General features: G+C 45.3%; 1 protein-coding gene across 3 annotated transcripts in view; it reads right to left on the reverse strand.

Annotated features, from left to right (window-relative positions):
* The window catches only part of LOC138467888 (UTP--glucose-1-phosphate uridylyltransferase), a 764,123-nt gene that overhangs the window by 519,960 nt on the left and 223,720 nt on the right, over positions 1–20,443 (reverse strand). For all 3 annotated transcript variants that reach the window (XM_069608190.1, XM_069608189.1, XM_069608188.1), the window contains one exon: positions 10,720–10,905. In XM_069608190.1, the coding sequence (XP_069464291.1) occupies positions 10,720–10,905 (186 nt within the window). The remainder of the gene's footprint in view (positions 1–10,719; positions 10,906–20,443) is intronic.

Genomic DNA, 20,443 nt, shown 5'->3' on the forward strand with positions numbered 1-20,443 from the left:
TATGAAAAGCTCTGATAGAGCGGGGGAGGTCATCGCTGTCCTGATCGCCTTGTGCGTCATCCGACAGATCGGGGTCCTGCTGAACCGTGGGGACAGTGGGGGCAAAGGTGGAAGAGTCGGGGGAGGCACCGTAGGCAAAGGAGGCACCGGCGGAACTACCGGAGGAACAGGTGGAGTCGGACGCGCGGGAGGGCATATCTCCCTAAATAGGCCTTTGAAATACTCCCTCATGGGGTCGGTACGCATAAGCGTTTGAAATTTACCGAAAAAGGCTTCCTCCGGGGACCGCTTCGGAACCTGAGGAGGCCTCTCATGAGGTGGACAAATCCAGGGACGTAACAGGGACGGGTGCCACACAGGCCCCTCCACCGACGTATCCACATCAATCAACGGTGCCGATCCTGCAGTCAGCGAAAAATTGTGCAGAAGAGGCATCCGAACGTTCCAGTCATAAACTGGCCGATAAGGATGCGCACACGGGACTATGTTCACCCAAGGGGCCAAGCCCTACACCTGAAGCCGATGGCGTAGTTGTAGGGGTAGCACTCAAAATGGCCGCCACGGTCGTGGCAGGAACGACCGCCATTTTGTCATCATCTGAGGGGAACTGCGGCACGTGAGGAAGTGAGGTAGGGGTACCCGTCAATGGATCAGGGGTCTTAACTTTAGCCTTAACATAAGGGACCTCGGCAGAGCCGGTACTGTGAGGCCTGGAATGTTTTTGCGACATACCAACCGCCAAATTAGACTTCAAAGGAAGGACCTCGGCACTGCCAGTAAAAGAAGAACTTTGCTTCTTTGCCCCTCAACAGGTCTGGTGTCACCGCAAGAGCGGTAAAGGTGAGAAACCGCTTTCACCGACAAGGCCTCGTCAGGCCTCTCAGAACTGCTGGTAGCTTTAGCCTCTGAACGAGGGACCTCGGACCCAGGTCCGGTAACAGCCTTATCTGCACAGGCCTCGAACATCCGTTTTTTAACAGCAAGCCCACCCAAGGCCTCTGGGCGCACCCCGGTCTTATTTTTGAGGGAAGCCGACAGAATGGCCTCCGGTACCCCACGACTCAGTAGAACTGGGTCTACAAACAGCCCCCACAGGAGGGGCCTCAGAGCGCACTCCGGTATCTACAGGCCCCTTACGGAGACCCAACGGGCACCTCAAGGCGAACCCCGGTGGCAGAGTGATCAATGCCCCTCCCGGCCCGAGAGGAACCCAGAAAGGTATCCCCCGGCCGGGGTGCTCTGCAAAGTAAAGAACGTACCGGGCGTTTCTTCTTCTCGTCGATGAACGCCTGAAAATGCAAAGGAGGAACACCTCCTCCCACCGCTCCAACCGACGTTGAAGTGCCCGGACCGAAAGGGAGTCGCAGTAAAAACAGGAGTCCCAAAGCTGATCCGGACCCAAGCACTCTAAACAAAGAGGATGGGGATCCACACTCGCGAAACGACAGGAACACGATGAACAATCTGGAAAATCTAGTTTCAACGACAGAAAGACCAGCACAAGATCGCTAGCGAGAGCCAGAGAGGAAAAAAAGGGAAGAAATTCTTCCGAGGATGCAAGTGCGTCCAGTCCCAAATTAGCGGAGAATGAGCGGAGAATCTCCCATAAGTATGGAGGAAAGGGGACGGGACGTAGGAGTATAACCAGGTTACTCACCGTAGTGACCACCTTACTCCTAGTCCATAGTCCCCTTTACTCCATACACTCGCCTGCCGTCCCCTCTAATAAGGTTCCTTACGGCCGCGTGCCGCGCCCCGTGCAAGAAAGAGAGTAAGGACACATTTTTGGAAACATTTTTGGATGCTTTTTACAAAGCGCTCCGGTCCCGTCCCACAGGACGGAGGGATGTCCCATAAATATGGATGAAAGGGGACGGGACGTAGGAGTAAGCAGCTTATTCAAAGCATGTCATGTGTATCTAAGAAGATTCATACTATATATATATATATATATACACACACACACACACACACACACACACATATATTCCCCCCCCACAGCAGAGGGCCGAAAGTAGAACTTTTCCAATCCTAACCCGAATGAACAAGTTACTTACCAACTGTAACGTTCTCTCGACTGGATGTTCGATGTTCAAGCTACTTATACCATCGGTGACGTCGACCGAGTACGGAGTACGACGAAGGACAATCGACGCCACGACCTCGAGCACAGCGCCCTCTGCCGAGAATTTTTTTTTCCGAAGCAGCGAAGCTGGAGATAACGATTTATCACAAGATGAGGAATACGTGGGAGGAACATCCAGTCGAAAGAACGTTACAGTTGGTAAGTAACTTGTTCTTCGAATGGATTGTGTCCTCCCACGTATTCCTCATCTTGAGATAGGCTCACATAGCAGTATCAATTTTTTGGAGGTGAGAGTACCCATTTCAGTTTTCGTGGACAGAATGCAGAACTGCCTTTGCGAATAAACCCTCGTTAGAGGAGGCAGTGTCCAAACAATAATGTTTAACAAAAGTATGTATTGTTTTCCAGGTTGCAGCTGCACAAATGTCTGCTGCCGGGACTCCCCTCTTTAGAGCCGCAGAAGTAGCCATTCCCCTTGTAGAATGGGCACGAAGCCCATCTGGTGGTTCTTTTCCCGCTAGTCTGTAGCATTCAACTATGGCTAATATGATCCAGCGGGAAATGGTCCGTTTTGTTACAGATAAGCCTAATTTTTGACCAGTGTAACCCACAAACAGTTGGTCATCTTGTCTCAATTTAGCCATCCTAGAGATGTAAAAACTAAGAGCCCTCTTGGGATCTAATCTGTGTAATCGCTCTTCTTCTTTGCCCAGAGGAGGATAAAAAGTAGGTAGTACTATTTTTTGTGAAAAATGGAAGTCCGAGACTACTTTTGGCAAAAATGAAGGTTTAACTTTAAGGACTACCTTATCTTTATAAAAAATAGTATATGGTGGTTTGCATGAGAGAGCCTGAAGTTCGCTAACCCTGCGGGCTGATGATAGGGCCACAAGGAGGACAGTTTTTAGAGTCAAAAGCCTCAATGGACATGAGTGCAGAGGCTCAAAATGTATGCAAGTAAAGAATTTTAATACTAAATTTGAGTACCAGGTTGTTACATGAAAAGGTACTGGAAGGTATACATTAGTGAGCCCCTTTAAGAATTGAATTATTAACGGTAGTTTGAAATATGAAACCTCTTCCGAGGAGCGCTTGAAAATGGACAGCGCAGCAAGGTATCCTTTGATTGTTCCTATCTGGAGCCCCAGATTAGCTAGATGTAGCAAAAAGGAAAGCACCATTTGGGTGCCACACTGAAAAGGGTCCACATCCTTGTCTTTGCACCAGTTACTAAACCTATTCCAGCGACATCGTTACAAAGACTTTGTTGCTGGTCTTCTGGCCAAAAGCAAGATTTCCATTACGTCATCCGGAAGATCCCAATCCTTGTATCTCAACCTCTCAGAAACCATGCGTGGAGGTTGAGTGTCTTGACCTCTGGATGGAGAACCCGACCTTCCTCTTGCGAGAGAAGATCCTCTCCTTGCGGAAGACATATTGGAGGGCAGATGGACACGTCTAGAAGGTCCGGGTACCACGTTCTCCTGGCCCAATCCGGGGCAATTAGGATCATGGTTTTCCTGAACTTTCTCAGCCTCCTGATTACTTGAGGAATCACGGGGACTGGGGGAAACGCGTACAGCAGTGGAAACCTCCACTCCACTATGAATGCGTCTCCCAGAGCTCCTCTTTGAGGAAATTCGCTTGAGCAGTACTGATCGCACTTCCGGTTGATCGCAGTGGCGAAGAGATCCACCCACTTGAGGGGTTCCCCAAAGGGCGAAGATCTCCAGAAGGACTTCCTGAGCCAGCTCCCACTCGTGAGAGACCGTGCTCTGCCTGCTCAGAGCGTCTGCCGCCGTGTTCTTCTCTCCGGCTAGGTGAATTGCCGACAGAGATTCCTTCTCGTATTGCCCAGAACCAGAGCTGCATTGCCTCTCAGCACAGTGGCAGTGACCCTACACCTCCTCTCTTGTTGAGATAGTACATGGCCACTGTGTTGTCCGTCATTATCAGAACATTCTTTCCCTGTACAGAGGGCAGAAAGGCCTTCAGAGCTGGTCTGATTGCCCTCAGCTCTAATAGGTTGATGTGTAGTTTGGACTCCGATGGAGACCAACGACCGCCGATTGTCAGATCGTTGCTGTGTGCTCCCCACCCCGTTATCTCCGGCCATGGTTGCCAAAAAGACTCTCGCTTGAGAATGTTGTTGTTGCAAGCCCACCATAGAAGATCCTGAGCAACTGCGCTCGGAACTTGCAGAAGATCCGACATATTCCATGAGAACTGGGACCACTGAGTTCTGAGTGCCCATTGAAGGGATTTCATTCTCAACCTGGCCTCTGGTACTAGGAAAATGCAGGATGCCATGAGGCCGAGCAACCTGAGAAAATCGAAGGCCGGTAGACGTTGGGCATTCTGGAATTTTGTTACCATCTGCTGGATGTGGAGAGCTCTCACTTCGGGAGGCGAGGCTTTTCCCGATGAAGTGTCCAAGACTGCTCCGATAAACTGGAGTTTCTGGGCTGGTATCATGTGGGACTTTCTTGATATTGAGGGAGAAGCCCAGTTTGTGGAGCAAGTGGCAGGTGATCGAAAGATGTTCCTGAGCTGGTTCTGGAGAACTTGCTCTGATCAACCAGTCGTCCAGGTAGGGATATATGTGAACACCTCCTCTCCTGAGACTTGCTGCCACAACTGTCAACAGTTTGGTGAAAACCCTCGGGGCGGAGGTCAACCCGAATGGCAGAACTCGAAACTGATAATGAGAATTGCCAATCGCGAACCTCAGGTACTTTCTGTGCTTTGGATGGATTGGCACATGAAAGTAAGCATCCTGAAGGTCCAATGATACCAACCAATCTTGGAGTTGGAGAGCCTGAAGGATCTGAGAAAGAGTCACCATCTTGAACTTGACCTTCCTGAGGAACTTATTCAAGTTTCTCAAGTCCAAGATGGGTCTCAGTCCTCTGTCCTTTTTTGGGATGAGAAAATATGGGGAGTACCAACCCCTGTTCCTCTCCGCTACAGGTACCAGTTCTATGGCACCTTTCTCTAGCAGGGTTAAAATTTCCTGCAACAGGAGCGGATCCGGAATTTTGGCAGAGTTGGCTCCCGGTGGATGATTGAGGCCTTTTTAGAAAGGGGAGACAGTAACCTTGGGCTACAGTTTCCAGTGCCCAAGCATCTGAGGTAATGCCCCGCCATTCCTTCAGATGTTGAGAGATCCTGCCTCCCACTGGTGTTTTTTGTAACAAGGTCTCAGAGGGATTTGGAGGCGGCTGCAGGAGTGGCTGAGGGTACAGATGCTGCTCCTGAGGCTAACTTTGCACCTCTTCCTCGTGCTCCACGAGGGAAGTTTCTTTTGCCTCTTTGAGAAGCCTGTCCTCTTCCTCTACCAAAAGAGAAGTAGTATCGAAAAGAAAAACCCCTCCAGGAAGATGAGCCGGAATAGGGTTTTAGAGGCTGGCGCAAAGAGGCGCTAAGTGATTTAGCTGCCGCTTTCGAGGTCTGAAGTTTTTCTAGGCTTTCATCAGCCTTTCTGCCAAAGAGCCTCGAGCCATCAAAGGGCATGTTGAGGAGTCTGGCTTGCACGTCCGGTGCAAATCCCGACTTCCTCAACCACGCAAATCTGCGTAGCACAACGCTTGCAGCCATGGATCTGCTGATACTATCAGCAGTATCCAGTCCAGACTGGGGGCATTCCCCCATTGCCTCCTTCCCATCTTCGACTATATTCAGGAAGCCTTCCCTTTCCTCGCCTTCCGGAATATGATCAGCCGCCGCCGAAATGCAGTCCCACAGGGTATGGCTAAACCTGGCTAGGGTACAGGTGACATTTGCCGATTTAAGTGCCATACTGCCTGACATGAAAACTTTACGTGCCCAGGCGTCCATTTTTTTATCCTCTCTATCTGGAGGGATAGTTGGATAAGCAGTTTGTTTTGAAGTAGATGCTGCTTGAATGACTAAACTCTCTGGAGTCGAATGTTTATTCAAATATTCAGGATCCGTTCCAGCTGGTCTATATTTTCTTGGAAAAGTGCTATCTGCTGCAGCAATAGTTTCTGGTTTCTCCCAGTTTTTCTCCACAGTCCTTTGAAGGGCCCTGTGAAAAGGGAGAACAGGATCCTTCTGAGGTCCCTTGACGATAATATCCGTCATGTCATCTTGTTCAAAAATGGGTGAAGTATTACCCCAACCCATGTATTCAACTACCCTGGTCATAAGACCCCTGTACCCAGCATCTGCATGCTCTGCAGGATCAGGTTTGGCGAACTCTAATTCTGGGGATGTGTCAACTCCACTGGCAGAATGTAGAGTATCACTCAGGTCTCTCATTCTAGATTCCTGGCCAATATGTTCTTCAGGAACTTGTCTTGTACCATAAGTAACTCCCAAAGGAGTAACCTTGTCTTATTCTGAAGCAGACTCTTCATAGATTGCTGACATAGATTTGAAAAAGTCTGATCTGGGCAAAGGAGTGAATCTCCTTTCTTCCTCTTCCATCTGCTTTGAAGGAAATGGCAAATCCCTCGAAGTTTTCGAGGGTGTCTTCAAAGTCTTCGAAGTTTTCGAAGATGACTTCGATAATGGCGTTGATGACGCATTTGGCTTTGGCGTCGAAATTATCGACGTCGAGGGCGTCGACGAAGTTGTCGAAGTCTTCGACGACTTGTGTTTCTTGGCCGGCACTGGAGAGGTGCTCGACTCTGAGATTCTTCGGCGGTTTTACGTCGACTCGAGGTTTTTTGTATTCCTCAACGCTACTGGTCTTGGCCATAGTAGCCTTGGACTTCCCTTTGTCGACCAATGGAGTGACTTTAGGGGTATGGCTTTTTCGAGGTTCTTTCAAGGGGTCGAGGCCGCATTCTCGAAAAAACCTCCATCATCTTTTTGCGGAATTCTTCCCACTTACTGGGAGAATCCGATTTAGTCAGACATTGAATTTCTTCGGTCGACTCTGAAGATGATGATGAGGGAGATCTAGGTCTCCTCTTCATTTTTTTCGATGACGACGAAGAATGTCTCGATCTACTCATAGATCAAGATCTCTTCGAGTGCCTATGGCGATCCGATCCCTTAGAATCAGTCGCTTTCTTATGTCTTTTTGACGAAACCTTTTTTGAGGCCTCCCTCCCCACCGACAGTTTACCTCTCCTCTCACGAAGAGCTTTTTCGGTCATCGATTGGCAAGACCCACAGTCGTCGGTTCGGTGACTGGAACCGAGACACCAGAAACAAATCCGGTGGGGATCGGTGATCGACATCTTAGATCCACAATCTGCACACTTTTTAAACCTAGTTCTGGGTGTCGAAGATGATGACATTTTCTTCACAGAAAATAGAAGCACGCCGTTCTCGATAGCGAAGCGATCGGAAAAACGGAACTAAAGCAACGGGCGCGGCTCGAGCTACTTATACCATCGGTGACGTCGACAGAGTACGTCGAGGGACAATCGACGCCACGACCTCGAGCACAGCGCCCTCTGCCGAGAATGTTTTTTTCCGAAGCAGCAAAGCTGGAGATAACGATTTATCACAAGATGAGGAATACGTGGGAGGACACAATCCATTCGAAGTATGCCTTATAGCAAGTGGTAAACCCAATACATAAAATATCAGGGGGTGGGGCAAATAGGGAACCACAGACATTATAAACACACTACTTGGTCATTTACTGGAATCAAAATGCCAATACATGAATACTCACTGTAATTCCCACAGTAGGATAGTTAACAAACAGGTAGAAAATATACTTAGTGTAGTACCTAGAAGTAGTAAAGGGATTAACTATTCTAAACAATGTCCCAAAGAGCTACGAACATTTAGAATACACTTAGCCTTATGATAACAGACATAAGGTGTCTTAAATGCCAAGAAATTAGTGTATATGGCAGTGGAGGTAAAAACTGCAATAATGCAGCAGGAATTACATTACCGCTGCATTAGAGCACCCCAGTAATATAAGTTTGGTGGAGACAAATTCTTCACCTTCCCAACAAAAATCAGCAGAATTGGTGGTAAAAAGGGGATTAACAAGACCTATGTGATCACTGCGCCGCCCATAGTATTGACTTTCAAAAAGCTGACTTCCATTACGCACGTGTAGTGATCACATAGATAACTTTACCCTGCAGCCGCAACCCGCCTTCCCCTCCCTACTTACCTTTCGGCGGCACACTTCTTTGTATGCCCCAGACTCATCTCTGTCCCTGCGGCATCAGTTCCTCCCACTTACATGGGTCGAGCTGGCGCCGAAGGGTCCTTAAAAAAAAAATAAAAAAAAAAGAAATTTAAATTCAAATAAAAGTGCTTGTTCCCTGCTCTCCAACTAATGGAAGCAGGGTACACTCCCGCAAACCCTCTTCTAGTCGGTAATCTATTACATTTCAATAAGCAGGAGCACAGCACAGTGAATGCTGGTGAGAAACTACAGGGGCCTCAGGGAAACCCATGAAAAAAAAAATGGCAAAAGTCAGTACGTACCCTTATAAGTCAATTTAGCATTGTTCAAAAGCTTCCAGAAAGCTATCCATATGAATAGCCATGGTTATGGGTTAAAGCCAGGTAAGTACTTGTTCTAGTTCCCAGGTGTAGTCAAGGTAGCAACCAACCCCAGAGTACACAATAACCCCTTGAATAGCTCCAGTTCCAGGTTCGATAACCAGTCGACCAGAGAAGGAAGACGCAGAACAAGGATCGAACCAATGGCACACCATAGTAAAAGAGGGCTTGCAACACTCTGCTATTTCAGGATCCACGAGACCACTGCAGAGGATTCTAAAGAATACATCAGGACCAGGGGACAAAGGTTCACAGCGCCAGTCACTCAGGAAATGTTTCAAATAAGTTGCGGGAACCCAGTAAATACAGAGCTTCTATTACAGGTCTGGAGAGAGGATTCAATACAAAGGTCTTTGAATCCTGGACCAGCAACAACCCAGACAGACTAAAAGAACAGTGGATGTACCAGGACAACTACCCACCAGCCAGAAGAAGAAGTAGCGAGGAAGGCAGGCACAAGGGGCCATAGGAACCCAACCAAGCATTTCCCATGGGTGCCACCACCGTGTACAACCTTTGCATTCCTTCTCTGACTAAAGTGGCCACTCATGGTCTCTGTATCCACGGAATCAGGATCTGCAGTCAGGCTCTCGTTATTTCCCCTCAGCAGCGCTTCTGCATTAAAGTGGCCTACATACACGCTGGTCTCGTCTTTCTGATGGCCGCTCCTGGTTATGTGGCCACCATCAGGGTTACTCCACATTTGCCATACTCCATTTTTGTCAGCAGTTGATTCTGGCATGCACAGCTGCCACCCAGTCCGCACATCATCCTTCTGTTCTGCCTGACCCTGCTCATGGCCAGTGGCTCTCGATTCCTGTTGCCCGCCTGTATCAGAACCTAATTGGCAGCCCATGTTCGACAACGAAGAAGAGAGCGAGAGCGAGAGCGAGAGCGAGCGAGAGAGAGAATGTATGTATGTCTCTCCCATAATAGGCAAGCCTTTCCAAAAACAGAAAAAGCATTTCAGACTGGAAGTTCGTGGTGCCGCACATCAGAACTGCATCCTTGGTAGGTGCGGTGGTATTTGGTGGTCCCCAAGACCTGGGAGGGAAGTACGAACTAGCCGATTAACTAAGGCACATTCTAAATGAGCTCTCTCCTGTTGACACACCCTCAATATTCCAATAATCACGTTCCATTCAATCTGTGTCTTCCCACTAAGCTGCAATCCCCTTCACCTCGGTCTCCTTCTCCTGGGACAATCTAGCAAGTCTTGCTCTTGAATAGGCTACATTTCTCAGTTCTGCAGCGATGCTGTCCTGCTCGGGGTGTCTGTGGAGTCGGTTCCCAACACAAAATGTCCAGCACTAGAAACAATTGCAACTATGCGAGAGGAATGCATATGTAGATTTTGATGGGAGTGCAGTCTCAAATCCGGGTGGCCTCTTGGAACCAGTCAGATTGTAGGATCAACCCCCAAATATGTACTTGTCTATGTTAAGACTAAACGGCTCGGCCACACTCCATGTTCACCTAAAACAAATTGCTTTCGGTGGGAAGTGCCCATTCACAAAGGTAATGCAATTGCCATTACCTCTACATTAAATGTCCCCCCTACTCGTCGCATCGAAAAGTAGGTTTACACCATGCAAATGACAAACTATCAGGGCAAAAAAGGACGCTAACTTGCTCGTCTTATTACATCAACCGGACTTTGGTTTCTGGAGCCATAAAAGAGAACAAACGTTCTGCTGTGCCTTCTACCGTAGGCAACCATTTTAGTGCTAGGAAGGAACGTGCGGATGAAATAAAGCTGCACATTTCTGGGATTTTACACGGCACCTTGGAGGAAAAGGTAAACTTCCACTTTATGCGTTACTGCACATCGATGATTTTTAACCATTGGAGAAATATCCAACAATGGCCACCATGGCCTAGTTAATCCCCAAAAATAAATGAAAAATATTAAAACATACCAACAAAAAAACAGTCCAAATTAAAGCGATCTGCAACAAACTACAGTGAAACAAGTAAAACAAATGGAAATATGTTACTTAGAATCGCGCAAACAGTTTTTGGGAACAGACAAAGATACCAGCTGCTACTATACCGAACTGCATTCATTCAGCTCATGGTGCTCTTTGCATTACTGCTGTCTCTTGGATGATGGTCTCGTGACTTACCTCAATCTGTTTCACAGTCAAGTCTAAGAAAGTATTTTCATTGCGGACACTAATTAAGCTCTTCGGGCCTTTGCAGCCCATGCTGGTGCCGAGACCACCATTCAATTTCACCACCACCAGTTTGTCCAAGACGGACGCAATGCTGTCGGGCAGGCCACGGGCTTTAATCTTCTCATAGGGCTGGATCTGAAAAGAAAGGAGAAGGAACCATCTTATAAAAGAAACTCAGATGTTTATAATGTTAGTGTACTTACGTGTGTGACAATGACCCCCCAAACACAAAATCTAGAATGTCCTGGAAACCACACCACCTTAGTCACCACAACAGGTGTACATGAACCATCAACAACAAAGCACTATGAAAATGGTGCAAAAGCCAGTTATTGAAGTTCAAGAAAGACTAAACTTAAACTCTACATGGGCAAACGTCATGCTTTTCTTTACTGAAAGAATACAACTTTTTATGTTCTCTGCAAACCTCAAAAACTGCTCTATTCCGTAATTAATTAAATCCATTGTTTAGTTTTGTTAAGCTGTCACCAGCGCAGTGCAAGCTTCTGAGAAAAGGGCAACAACATTAGAATGCAATGTGAAAGGTTTGTAGAAAAAGACATAGGGCCTCATTCTGAGATTGGAGGTAGTCATGGCGCTATTACCGGCACCAGTCTCGTTCAATGGGGATTTATCGGTGTAGTCCGACCTTTGCAGGACCGGTAACTCCCCATTGAAAAAGCCATTCCACATTCCCATTTGAGCCCCCATAGGGCTCAATGGGAATGGGGAAGTAGCTAATAACGGTACCGCAATTTGCGGTACCGTTAGTAGCTCTGAAGTCCCTTAACGGGTCCCGTCCATAATGCCTGGTCAGACCAGGCGTTAAAGGAGGGACCCCGCTAAGGGACCCGGTAGTAGGGCGGTAAGGGATTACCGGCACCGGTCTCCTTAACGGTGCATGGTATCCCTTACCACCCTACTCGGAATGAGGCCCATAGTGCCCCGTAGAGTAGTCCAATAGCTTGGGGAGCGCACAGAGAAGACATGCTCATCGTACATGTAGCGTTCTACCACAAAGATTTAATTTGTGGATTTTCAAAAGTGGGAGGCTTTTTCAATCTGGCTCTCAACCCTGCATATGCATCAGGTCCAATTTATAAATGGGTTCCTTCTGAAGCAATATTTTTCTGAATGTGGTACCTCTTTCTTCACACATCCTGTATATAGGACTGGCATGTGTCCCAACCCACGTAGCAGAGCCATCTTACATGTGTATTTATTTGGTTTATAGGTTTAGAACTTCAACCAGAAACGCATTACATAGTGGGTGCCTTAGCAGAACATATGCAATTTGTGATAGGCCAGGTGTTGAGTGGTACGGTGTGGAGGCATTGAAAGAATTCAAGTGACAACTAAACACCATGCATAAATGTACTATACATTAAGCCAGCAGTTCCCCAATTACATATGTAGCTCACAGTCCTCGACACAAAGCTCCTTGAAAAAGTGCCACAGACAGTAATCTGGTACTACCCAACTGCATCCACCAACATAACAGCAAAGCTAATTGACTTAAGCATACACTATGCTTATTGGAAGGCATATTTGTAAGCCTATCAGTTCGTTTTGTAAATTGCCTGCTTTGAGGTTGACCTAACATTGCCTAAAATAGGGTTCCGAAAAATCTGAATGATATATGTGCAGTAGGGTGTTAGTCAGGTCAGGTGACCAACACAAGCTACTCTCAAGACTGATTTGGGGATACAGTGCGAGACTGCACTTGTTCCCAGAGGGAAGCATCGCCATTGTAGTCTCCTTTTTGTATGTATGTACTGGATTTCTAACGCACAAGAATATCGCCATCGGGGGCATCAAGGCACAGAATATTGAAACCCACAGCATACCGCAAATACTAAGGTGACCACGCCCGATTATCGGTGGAGGAACTGTCAGAAGCCCGGCCCAGGATGATCTAAAATGGCAGTTGGGGACATAGTGGCTGAAACACGTTTACAGAGAGGAGGGTCCTTTTTGATAAACCTTATTTATCAAACTAAGGGCCTTGAAACTAATGTAATACATGCAATTCCTGAGAAATGTTTCAGACCATTCTAGCCGAAAAATGAATCCTAGCTGCTGCATTCTGGATGAGCTGTAATTTTGCTATGGCTTTTTTCAGAAGACTCGGATAGACGGAGTTACAGTAGTCTAACCGACTCGACACTAATGCGTTCATCAATTGCACCTTTGCAGGGAAGGCAAATTGGTCCAGAAATCTTCAGACTTCTCAACTGGAAAAAACTACTTGTGAATTTGCTAATCTGTGTAGACAAGGACAAATCTGGCTCCAACCAGACTCGTAGGCTGCAAACAAAGCTGAGGGGACTGGACAGCGACCAAGAGAGAGAGGACAATAGACCTCTTGCCAAGTCTGCTCGATGTTAATGGAGACTTCAGATGACCCTTTGAGGAAGTCCTACTTTTGTTTGAGCAGACTAACATATGTTTTCTGGATGTTTAGTTGCAAGCAATTGGAATCCATCCAGTTTTTTTACTTTTAACATAACATTTGTAAATGTCTCCATATCCAAAGCCTCCAGGTTACGCAAATGGAGAATCCGTTGGGTATCGTCAGCATACATAAAGAAAATTAGTTCAGCTTTGTGGATTAAAATCAGCCAACAGTCTCATACAGTGGACTGCATGAAGAGCCTTGAGAAACTCCACAGAGGGGAGAAAAAGTAGCAGAGACACCCGTTGAGCTGGATTTGTAAGAAAAGATTCCAGCCATCTCCAGGCACTGACTTGAATACCCAACTTGGATAGCCTTTCCGATGGAATTTTGTGGTCCGCCATGTCGAAGGCTGCAGACAATTCCAATAGCACCAAAGCACCTACATTTCAAGTTGTCACCCAACATCTAAGATCATCCAGTTCTGCCACCACCACCGATTCCGTATTGTGGCCCAGTTGCAAACCTGTCCACACATCGTCCAACCAACCTGAGGTATCTGCAAAGGGTTGGGGCTGATGAGATTACCTTTGCCTTCAAACATTCATCTTCCATTGTGACCGGATTAAGAGTCCTGAAGTCTTTCAAGTTTTAAACCAAATAGCAACACTCATTTTAGTGCAAGAGTGAGCGGCCAACTGAAGCGTGCTGCAAGGATATTGTGTACCCCAGAACCAGATGGTGACCATCAATCAAGATAAAAGTATGCATGGTCCTCGCCTCAAATCCCCCGCCCACCCGCCTCCATCTATCAACCCCACTTAGGCAGCATGCAGGGAGTGTCAAGCTACAGAACAGATTTGTTTCTCAATGTTCTCGTTTCAACCTTGAACATGCAGTGTACCAGTCCAGCTAGCGTAGGAACTTGCGCTGCTGAAGTCCGCTTTTGGAAGCTTTCGTCAAAGGCATGGTTTGCAAATTCCAGTTTAAAAAAAGACCTCAGGAAAATCTAGCGCTGCATTTTTTAAGAAGCTTTATCCATAGAGAATGGTTACCCATAAGCATTCCTATCGCTTTGACACCATATATGGCCACACATTACCTCTCTCTTTGTAAAGTATAATAACGAGAACTTATCTGAGCCAGAATTTAAACATTAATATGGTTTAACCAATCAGAATGCTTAAAACAAAGTCTATAACTATGGACTGAGTCAATTCCAAACAACGGGCTGATGGTCTGTGGTGCAGAGGGCGGGCATATTTAGTCCATCGGATTCCTGACCCAACAGACACTCTGGCACAGTTATTTTTCGAACATGACATCCTTTGTTCTCTGTTGCATATAACACTTGCAACAAATCTGCATATGTTCATAATGAAACATGAGCAAAAGAACACAAAACCCGCTAAACGGCAGGTGAACCGCACTCCTGGATTTTTGCAGCATTTTATGACCCAAACATATATATATATATATGTTACATTACTCACCGTAATAGTATTTCTAATGCTTGTATTTGCTTAGATTCAGATGGTTGCCAGTCATAGGGTCGAAAACAAAAGGATCGAATGCCTTTTGATCGACAGTCAAAAGGACCGAAAAAAAGGGTCGAACGTTTTTTTTATTTTTTCTATGGGGGGGTTCCCCCCCAAGCCCCTGTTTTCTTTATTAAAAACATTTTTTTACCAACCCAAACAAAAAAATATATATATATAAATAAATAAAAAAATTTGACCTTTTTTTTTCGATCCTTTTTATTTGATCCTTTGACTGGACACCGATTCACATGCAATGAATAGGCCGACATCTAGTGGAAGCTGCAGAGTATTACAGTTGTTTTTGAAAATCGAAAAGGGACACTGACAGGGCATGGCAGTAATACTAACCCTAGTGTGACATTCACTGTACCCATGGTCTTTCACGCATCTAGGTCCCTCAGATTGTTTTGTTCGGACATGAGGTTGCATGAAGTGTAGCGCGAGTACAGGTGTATCCAAGCAGATAGATAACAGAAAGCTCATATAACATCTATGCACCTTCTCTCAGGGGAGGAAGGGTGGGCGCATGTGAATCTAAGCTGATACAAGGATCAGAAATATGATTACGGTGAGTAATGTATCCCTTCTGAGGCTTGTGGAATCTGCTTAGATCACATGCTATGCATAGATTAGCGAGCAGTGTTAGGAGAAGGTGGTGGGTCGTGATAAGGTGCAGCAGCAAATAGATGTGGCAGAACCGCTTGTCCCACACATGTATCTGCTTTGGAATGTGTGTCAATGCAGTAGTGCTGAGTGAAAGTGTGTACTGAGCTCCATGTAGCTGCTTTGCAAATGCTGTCTAGGGGTACATTTGCGATAAAAGCCTGAGTAGCTTCTGTGCTCCATGTAGAGTGAGCTCTTGGTGTAAAAGGCAGTGTCTTGTTTGATAATGAATAGCATAGCTGTATATGTCTGACTATCCATCTCCTTCTCTCCCTGGTGCTACTGAGACAACAGTTGATCTGTTTTCACGCATCTAAGAAAAGCAAACGCACCAAACAGCCGGCTGCAGTCAGTGACTAGGTCAAGCTCTCATTTCTTTATACACTCTTTAACACTCCCTAAGAAAAATGTTCAAATGGCTGACTCGGCGGTCTCCACAAAATATGCAAATCTAGCTCGTACTAAAAAAAGCTCTATGTAATAAACGAATGCTTCCTTTTCAGCAGGACCCTCGCTGGCTCTGGCTTATGAACCTTTAGATAGTTTACTTTGTGAGGTTGAATTTGCACAGAATGCTAAAGCTCCACTGCAAATCTTGGAAGCCGACGGCCATTTAGCAAACAGTTCTTCTGCACCCCAAAACATCTCCTTGCATAATGAAAATGATAAATTCAGCACCTTAGAAGAGAACCGTGAGGAAATGGCGAAATCAATTGTTCCGTTTTGTGGCCCGCTCCGATACGAGTTATTCTCATAAAGATATCGGTTTTGCAGGAAACCTAAATAGAAAGCCATTTGGTCAAGATAACTTTAAAAAAAGAAACTGTAAATGCCGAAGTCCGGAGGTTAGCACCAAACTCTTCGAACAACTGAAGTGGATGGCCATACAGAGAAAAACAGAGGTTGCAAATCTAATATCATTTAATATTTCAATGCAGAGGCGGTGCGCATTCCCTGTATATGACCGAAATAGGACTAGTATATATTCTAGAGGTTGTCCCGCTAGTTGAAGAGCTATGCTCCAGGGATATTGCGCAGATCGAATTTATAAAAAGGAACATGACGCATTTGTTAGAATTTGGATGCTATCAGGAATTGTTATGAACATGATCTTGCAGGCTCGTGAGGACCTTTACAACTTTGGCTTTCTACTGACTCAGCAACCTACATTTACCCACTTAACTTCGATAGAATTGACAAAAAAGGATAATGGTTATACAACTACACACTTGCTTATGGCACCTCTGAAGGTAATTTGTTCCCAGGGACCGTTCCAAACTTTGCGACTGGTAGAGCCAAATCTCCCTTGTTCAGCAAGCCATTGTCCGAATTAACAACTCAGGGCAACTTTGTTGTATAAGTGCAGTTTTACCTTGTGGAATACCGGAGGCCATAAGCACCTTTCTACAACAATTGTGAATCCCTTGAAATCTTAGGATATAGTAGCTTTACAAGAGATTTGGCTCACAAGCCCGCCTGTTTGTGACAATTATACTCTCTCTGATCCCAGCTAAGACACTGACTAGAGGAAGAACGATGGCTGGTTTGTTGGTTACAATCAAAGTTTCATCAGGCCTATGGATTTTACTGTGGGCCTCCCCTAATATGTTCCTATAGTTGGTCAGAATTCAGGCACCTACCACCACAATTGCACTCAAACATCTATTGGCACCCTGTAGGCATTAAAGATGAATTCCTGGATGATTTAGAATCCTTGTAAGATCTGATCTCTGGTGATCCTTCTATAAACTATACGATTATTGCAGATCATCTTAATATCAACTGTTTGCTCAGGCCTGCTATCAGACTATCGAACCTGGCAAGGCGTTGGTCTTTCCTCATGAAAGAAAGACAATTTATAATGGTCAATGGATCTATGCCTGAGGACATTCTTCCACGCAGCACCTGGCAGAGAGGTAATCAGACAGCTCTCATCGATTACAACTTTGGCAATCGCAATTTACTTTCCACATATTGATACATTTCAGGTTGTAATCTAGAAATACAGTCAACATAAGCTTCTATCCCTTTTGGGGTCTTGGCCATCTATCATGGCTGTGACCCATCAATCTTGTGCTCAAGCACTTACCATATCGAATGGCAGGAATCGCTTTAGATGGACGCCCTATTTATTACAAGAATTGAAATTGCAATTGAAGTAGCCTGTAGATGTACTTCATCCTGAGCTGACTTTATTTGGATGGCCTTTATGTAGCAGCTCTACAGTCCATTAGCTACTCCCTCTCATTCTAAGCACCAGATTAAACATTCACATATTTGATCATGACCTTCACAACATGAGATCGATTTAGAACCTTGAAACGTGAATTAAGTAAGCTACCACTTGGATTCGGGATGGATGGTTTGAAGGAGCTAAATTCTAGATATAAAAACTAAAAAAAAAATAGACCAGTTGCTCTCCTTGATGTCCCGGGCAAGCTTTTTGCTTGTTTAATCCACTAACAGCGAACCTCCAGGATCCCTGCCAGACGGGTTTTGTGCCAGGTTTAGGGACAGTAAATCTACATACACTCCATGCTATTAAATCGTATGCCAAATCGCAGGAATGGCAAATGAAGCAGCCAGTTTATCTAGCTTTCATAGATTTTCAAACAGTGTTTGATTTGATTTCAAGAAAATTACTCAGGATTAAACTAAAAAAGGCAGCATGTCCAGCTCATCTTCAGTACTGGATACTTAATTCCATTTTGACACAACTATCCAGGTATGAATGCCTTTGGATGGTAAGCTCTCAGCCCCCCCCATTTCCACCTTCATGGGGCTGAAGCAGGGGTGTATCCTGGCTTCTGCACTTTTAAAAAATGTTATTTCGGAAAAGTAACACCATTTCACCGATATTGTTTCTCATTCTCCAAAACTGGTCCATCATGCGGTCCCCTTGTTGTTCTATGCCGATATGGTGTTGATGGCCAAGACTCCCAGGGGACTGCAGTTGCTTTTATCCCAACTGGGCAAATACATTGACTTAAACCTACCGACGGTAAATCTTGCGAGGTCCAACTAGACAGTGCATTAAGAAAACTTCCTTCACATGGCTGCACCAAAAGAAACCCTTGTAGATTGTTGATGAGTGCAAGTATTTGGGACTCAATACCAACAACCATGTATCTGTTTGACCTCATCTGCTAGAATTACATAGAAAAATAGTAATGGCTCAAGCGTGCATTTTGCATGCTAAATATGGCAAATTTGCTTTACGTCCGTTACTTACCTTCTATAAGCAGAAGGTTGTCCCCATCGTCATTTATGGCACTGAACCTAGAACTTGGCGCGTGAAAAACGTTGGTTACAAATCGAGGGTTTCTTTTGGAAAAGAATCTTGAAGCATCCCCAGAGTGTGTCCATGTGCATTTTCAGATATGAACTCGGGTTATGTTCCTCAAATGGCATAAATATGTGGAAAATATGTACCTTTTATAGGAAATGCATAATGCCTTCTTGTTTTGGTCATTTAATGAATATCCTATCCATATACATTAACACTACAACGCAGGAAATGATGAACGTGTGGAAAGTAAAGATACAGGAATTTATGCTACTGGCTGGTATATCTGAGGATCTCTTTAAAACTAATCAAATAGGGCTAAGGTCAAACTGTGGCAGTCTGACTGGATCACCACAAGAGAGGAATGTATGAAACGTCATCTCTTGCAAGAACATAGGTCTCTGTCTAAAAAGTTTCATACTTCAGAATCACACAATCAAATTTCCTGTACCAAAATACAGGGACCAATTTTTGAGATGTTGGCTCAATTTATGACATACTAAGGACGTATTAGCAACACGCAAAATAATTACTAAAAACAGAATTATCTGTAGATTCGGCCAGACACTAGAGCAGCCTCAAACTATTAAGCACCTGCTAACTGCTTGTTCTGCTTTGCTGAAGGAACGGAGGAAGCATTTTCAGAATTTCTTGCTATCAGATAATAACATCGGAAATGTTGTGGAATAGTTTATGTAATGGTCAGCAAGTATCTATGAGATTGGCTATTGTGAACATTTTGAGAACACTCAAGTTAGAATAACTGAGTTTTAACTGATTATGCTATCGTTATGAAAGGAAACCTTGATGTAATGTAATTGTGTATTTAGATAATTTATTACATTTTATGTTACAATTCCTGAAATGAAATGTACAAAATTATATGTTTTTATTATGCATTGTTTTATATTGACAGGTTGTGTTTATTCAACTGAATCAATAAAAAATGTAAAAAATCATGTACGTCTGCAGTCCGGACTGATCCAGTACAGGGGGTTTAATCACCCACCTTACAGTCCAATGCAACTGAAAGTGTACTGCAAAGCACATGGCCCACTGCTCCCGGGCCAATCTCAGACGAATGAATCCAATGACCAATGCGGAAAGTGCAGCAACTAAATCAACATGGAGCATAAACTCCTACCTGACACTTCTCCACAAGGCAAACAAAGCCCCCTAAACACAAATGCTGCTGAACCAACAAAACTATACCCGTAAGTATTAAAGAGGGTACTGTCCCTCGTCACTCCTAGCAGCTTAGCACAGAAGGCAGCAACATGCACTGTTAGGCCGAAACCTGTGCAGTTCCCTTGGGGACCACTGCAAAAAGTTTAAAGGATAGTTCCGGGACTTTTTTTTTATTGTTCCTATGGTTCGGCCATGTGTTTTTAAGCATAAATCGGTAGATCGTAGAAAACTTTCCTATGGACCTTACCCGACTTTTCGTCCATTAACGCACTCGAAATCAGCCGCCATTTTCTGATAATCCTATCATTTCCCCCCCCATCGCCCCGGCTCACCTGCTTTTGCGGCACTAAATCAAATCCCCCGCCCCTGAGCCTGACATCAGCAGACGCGTACTGCCCATTTCCCAACGCCAAAGCACGTTTCGTGTCAACAATCGCTGCGCCTCAGCTAATGAAGTGTCGCCATGGAAATGGCAGGACGCCCCTTTCCTCTATAAGTATAAACACACCGTTTCACAACACACAGCAGCAGATTTTCGATTCCATTCCTCTCTCTGTGTTACTTTGAGTATTCTGTGACTCGTTTCTGTGCTCTGGTCAG

The sequence above is a fragment of the Ambystoma mexicanum genome, chromosome 4q (assembly GCF_040938575.1).
Source record: "Ambystoma mexicanum isolate Mex_15411 chromosome 4q, UKY_AmexF1_1, whole genome shotgun sequence".
Classification (NCBI taxonomy): Eukaryota; Metazoa; Chordata; class Amphibia; order Caudata; family Ambystomatidae; genus Ambystoma; species Ambystoma mexicanum.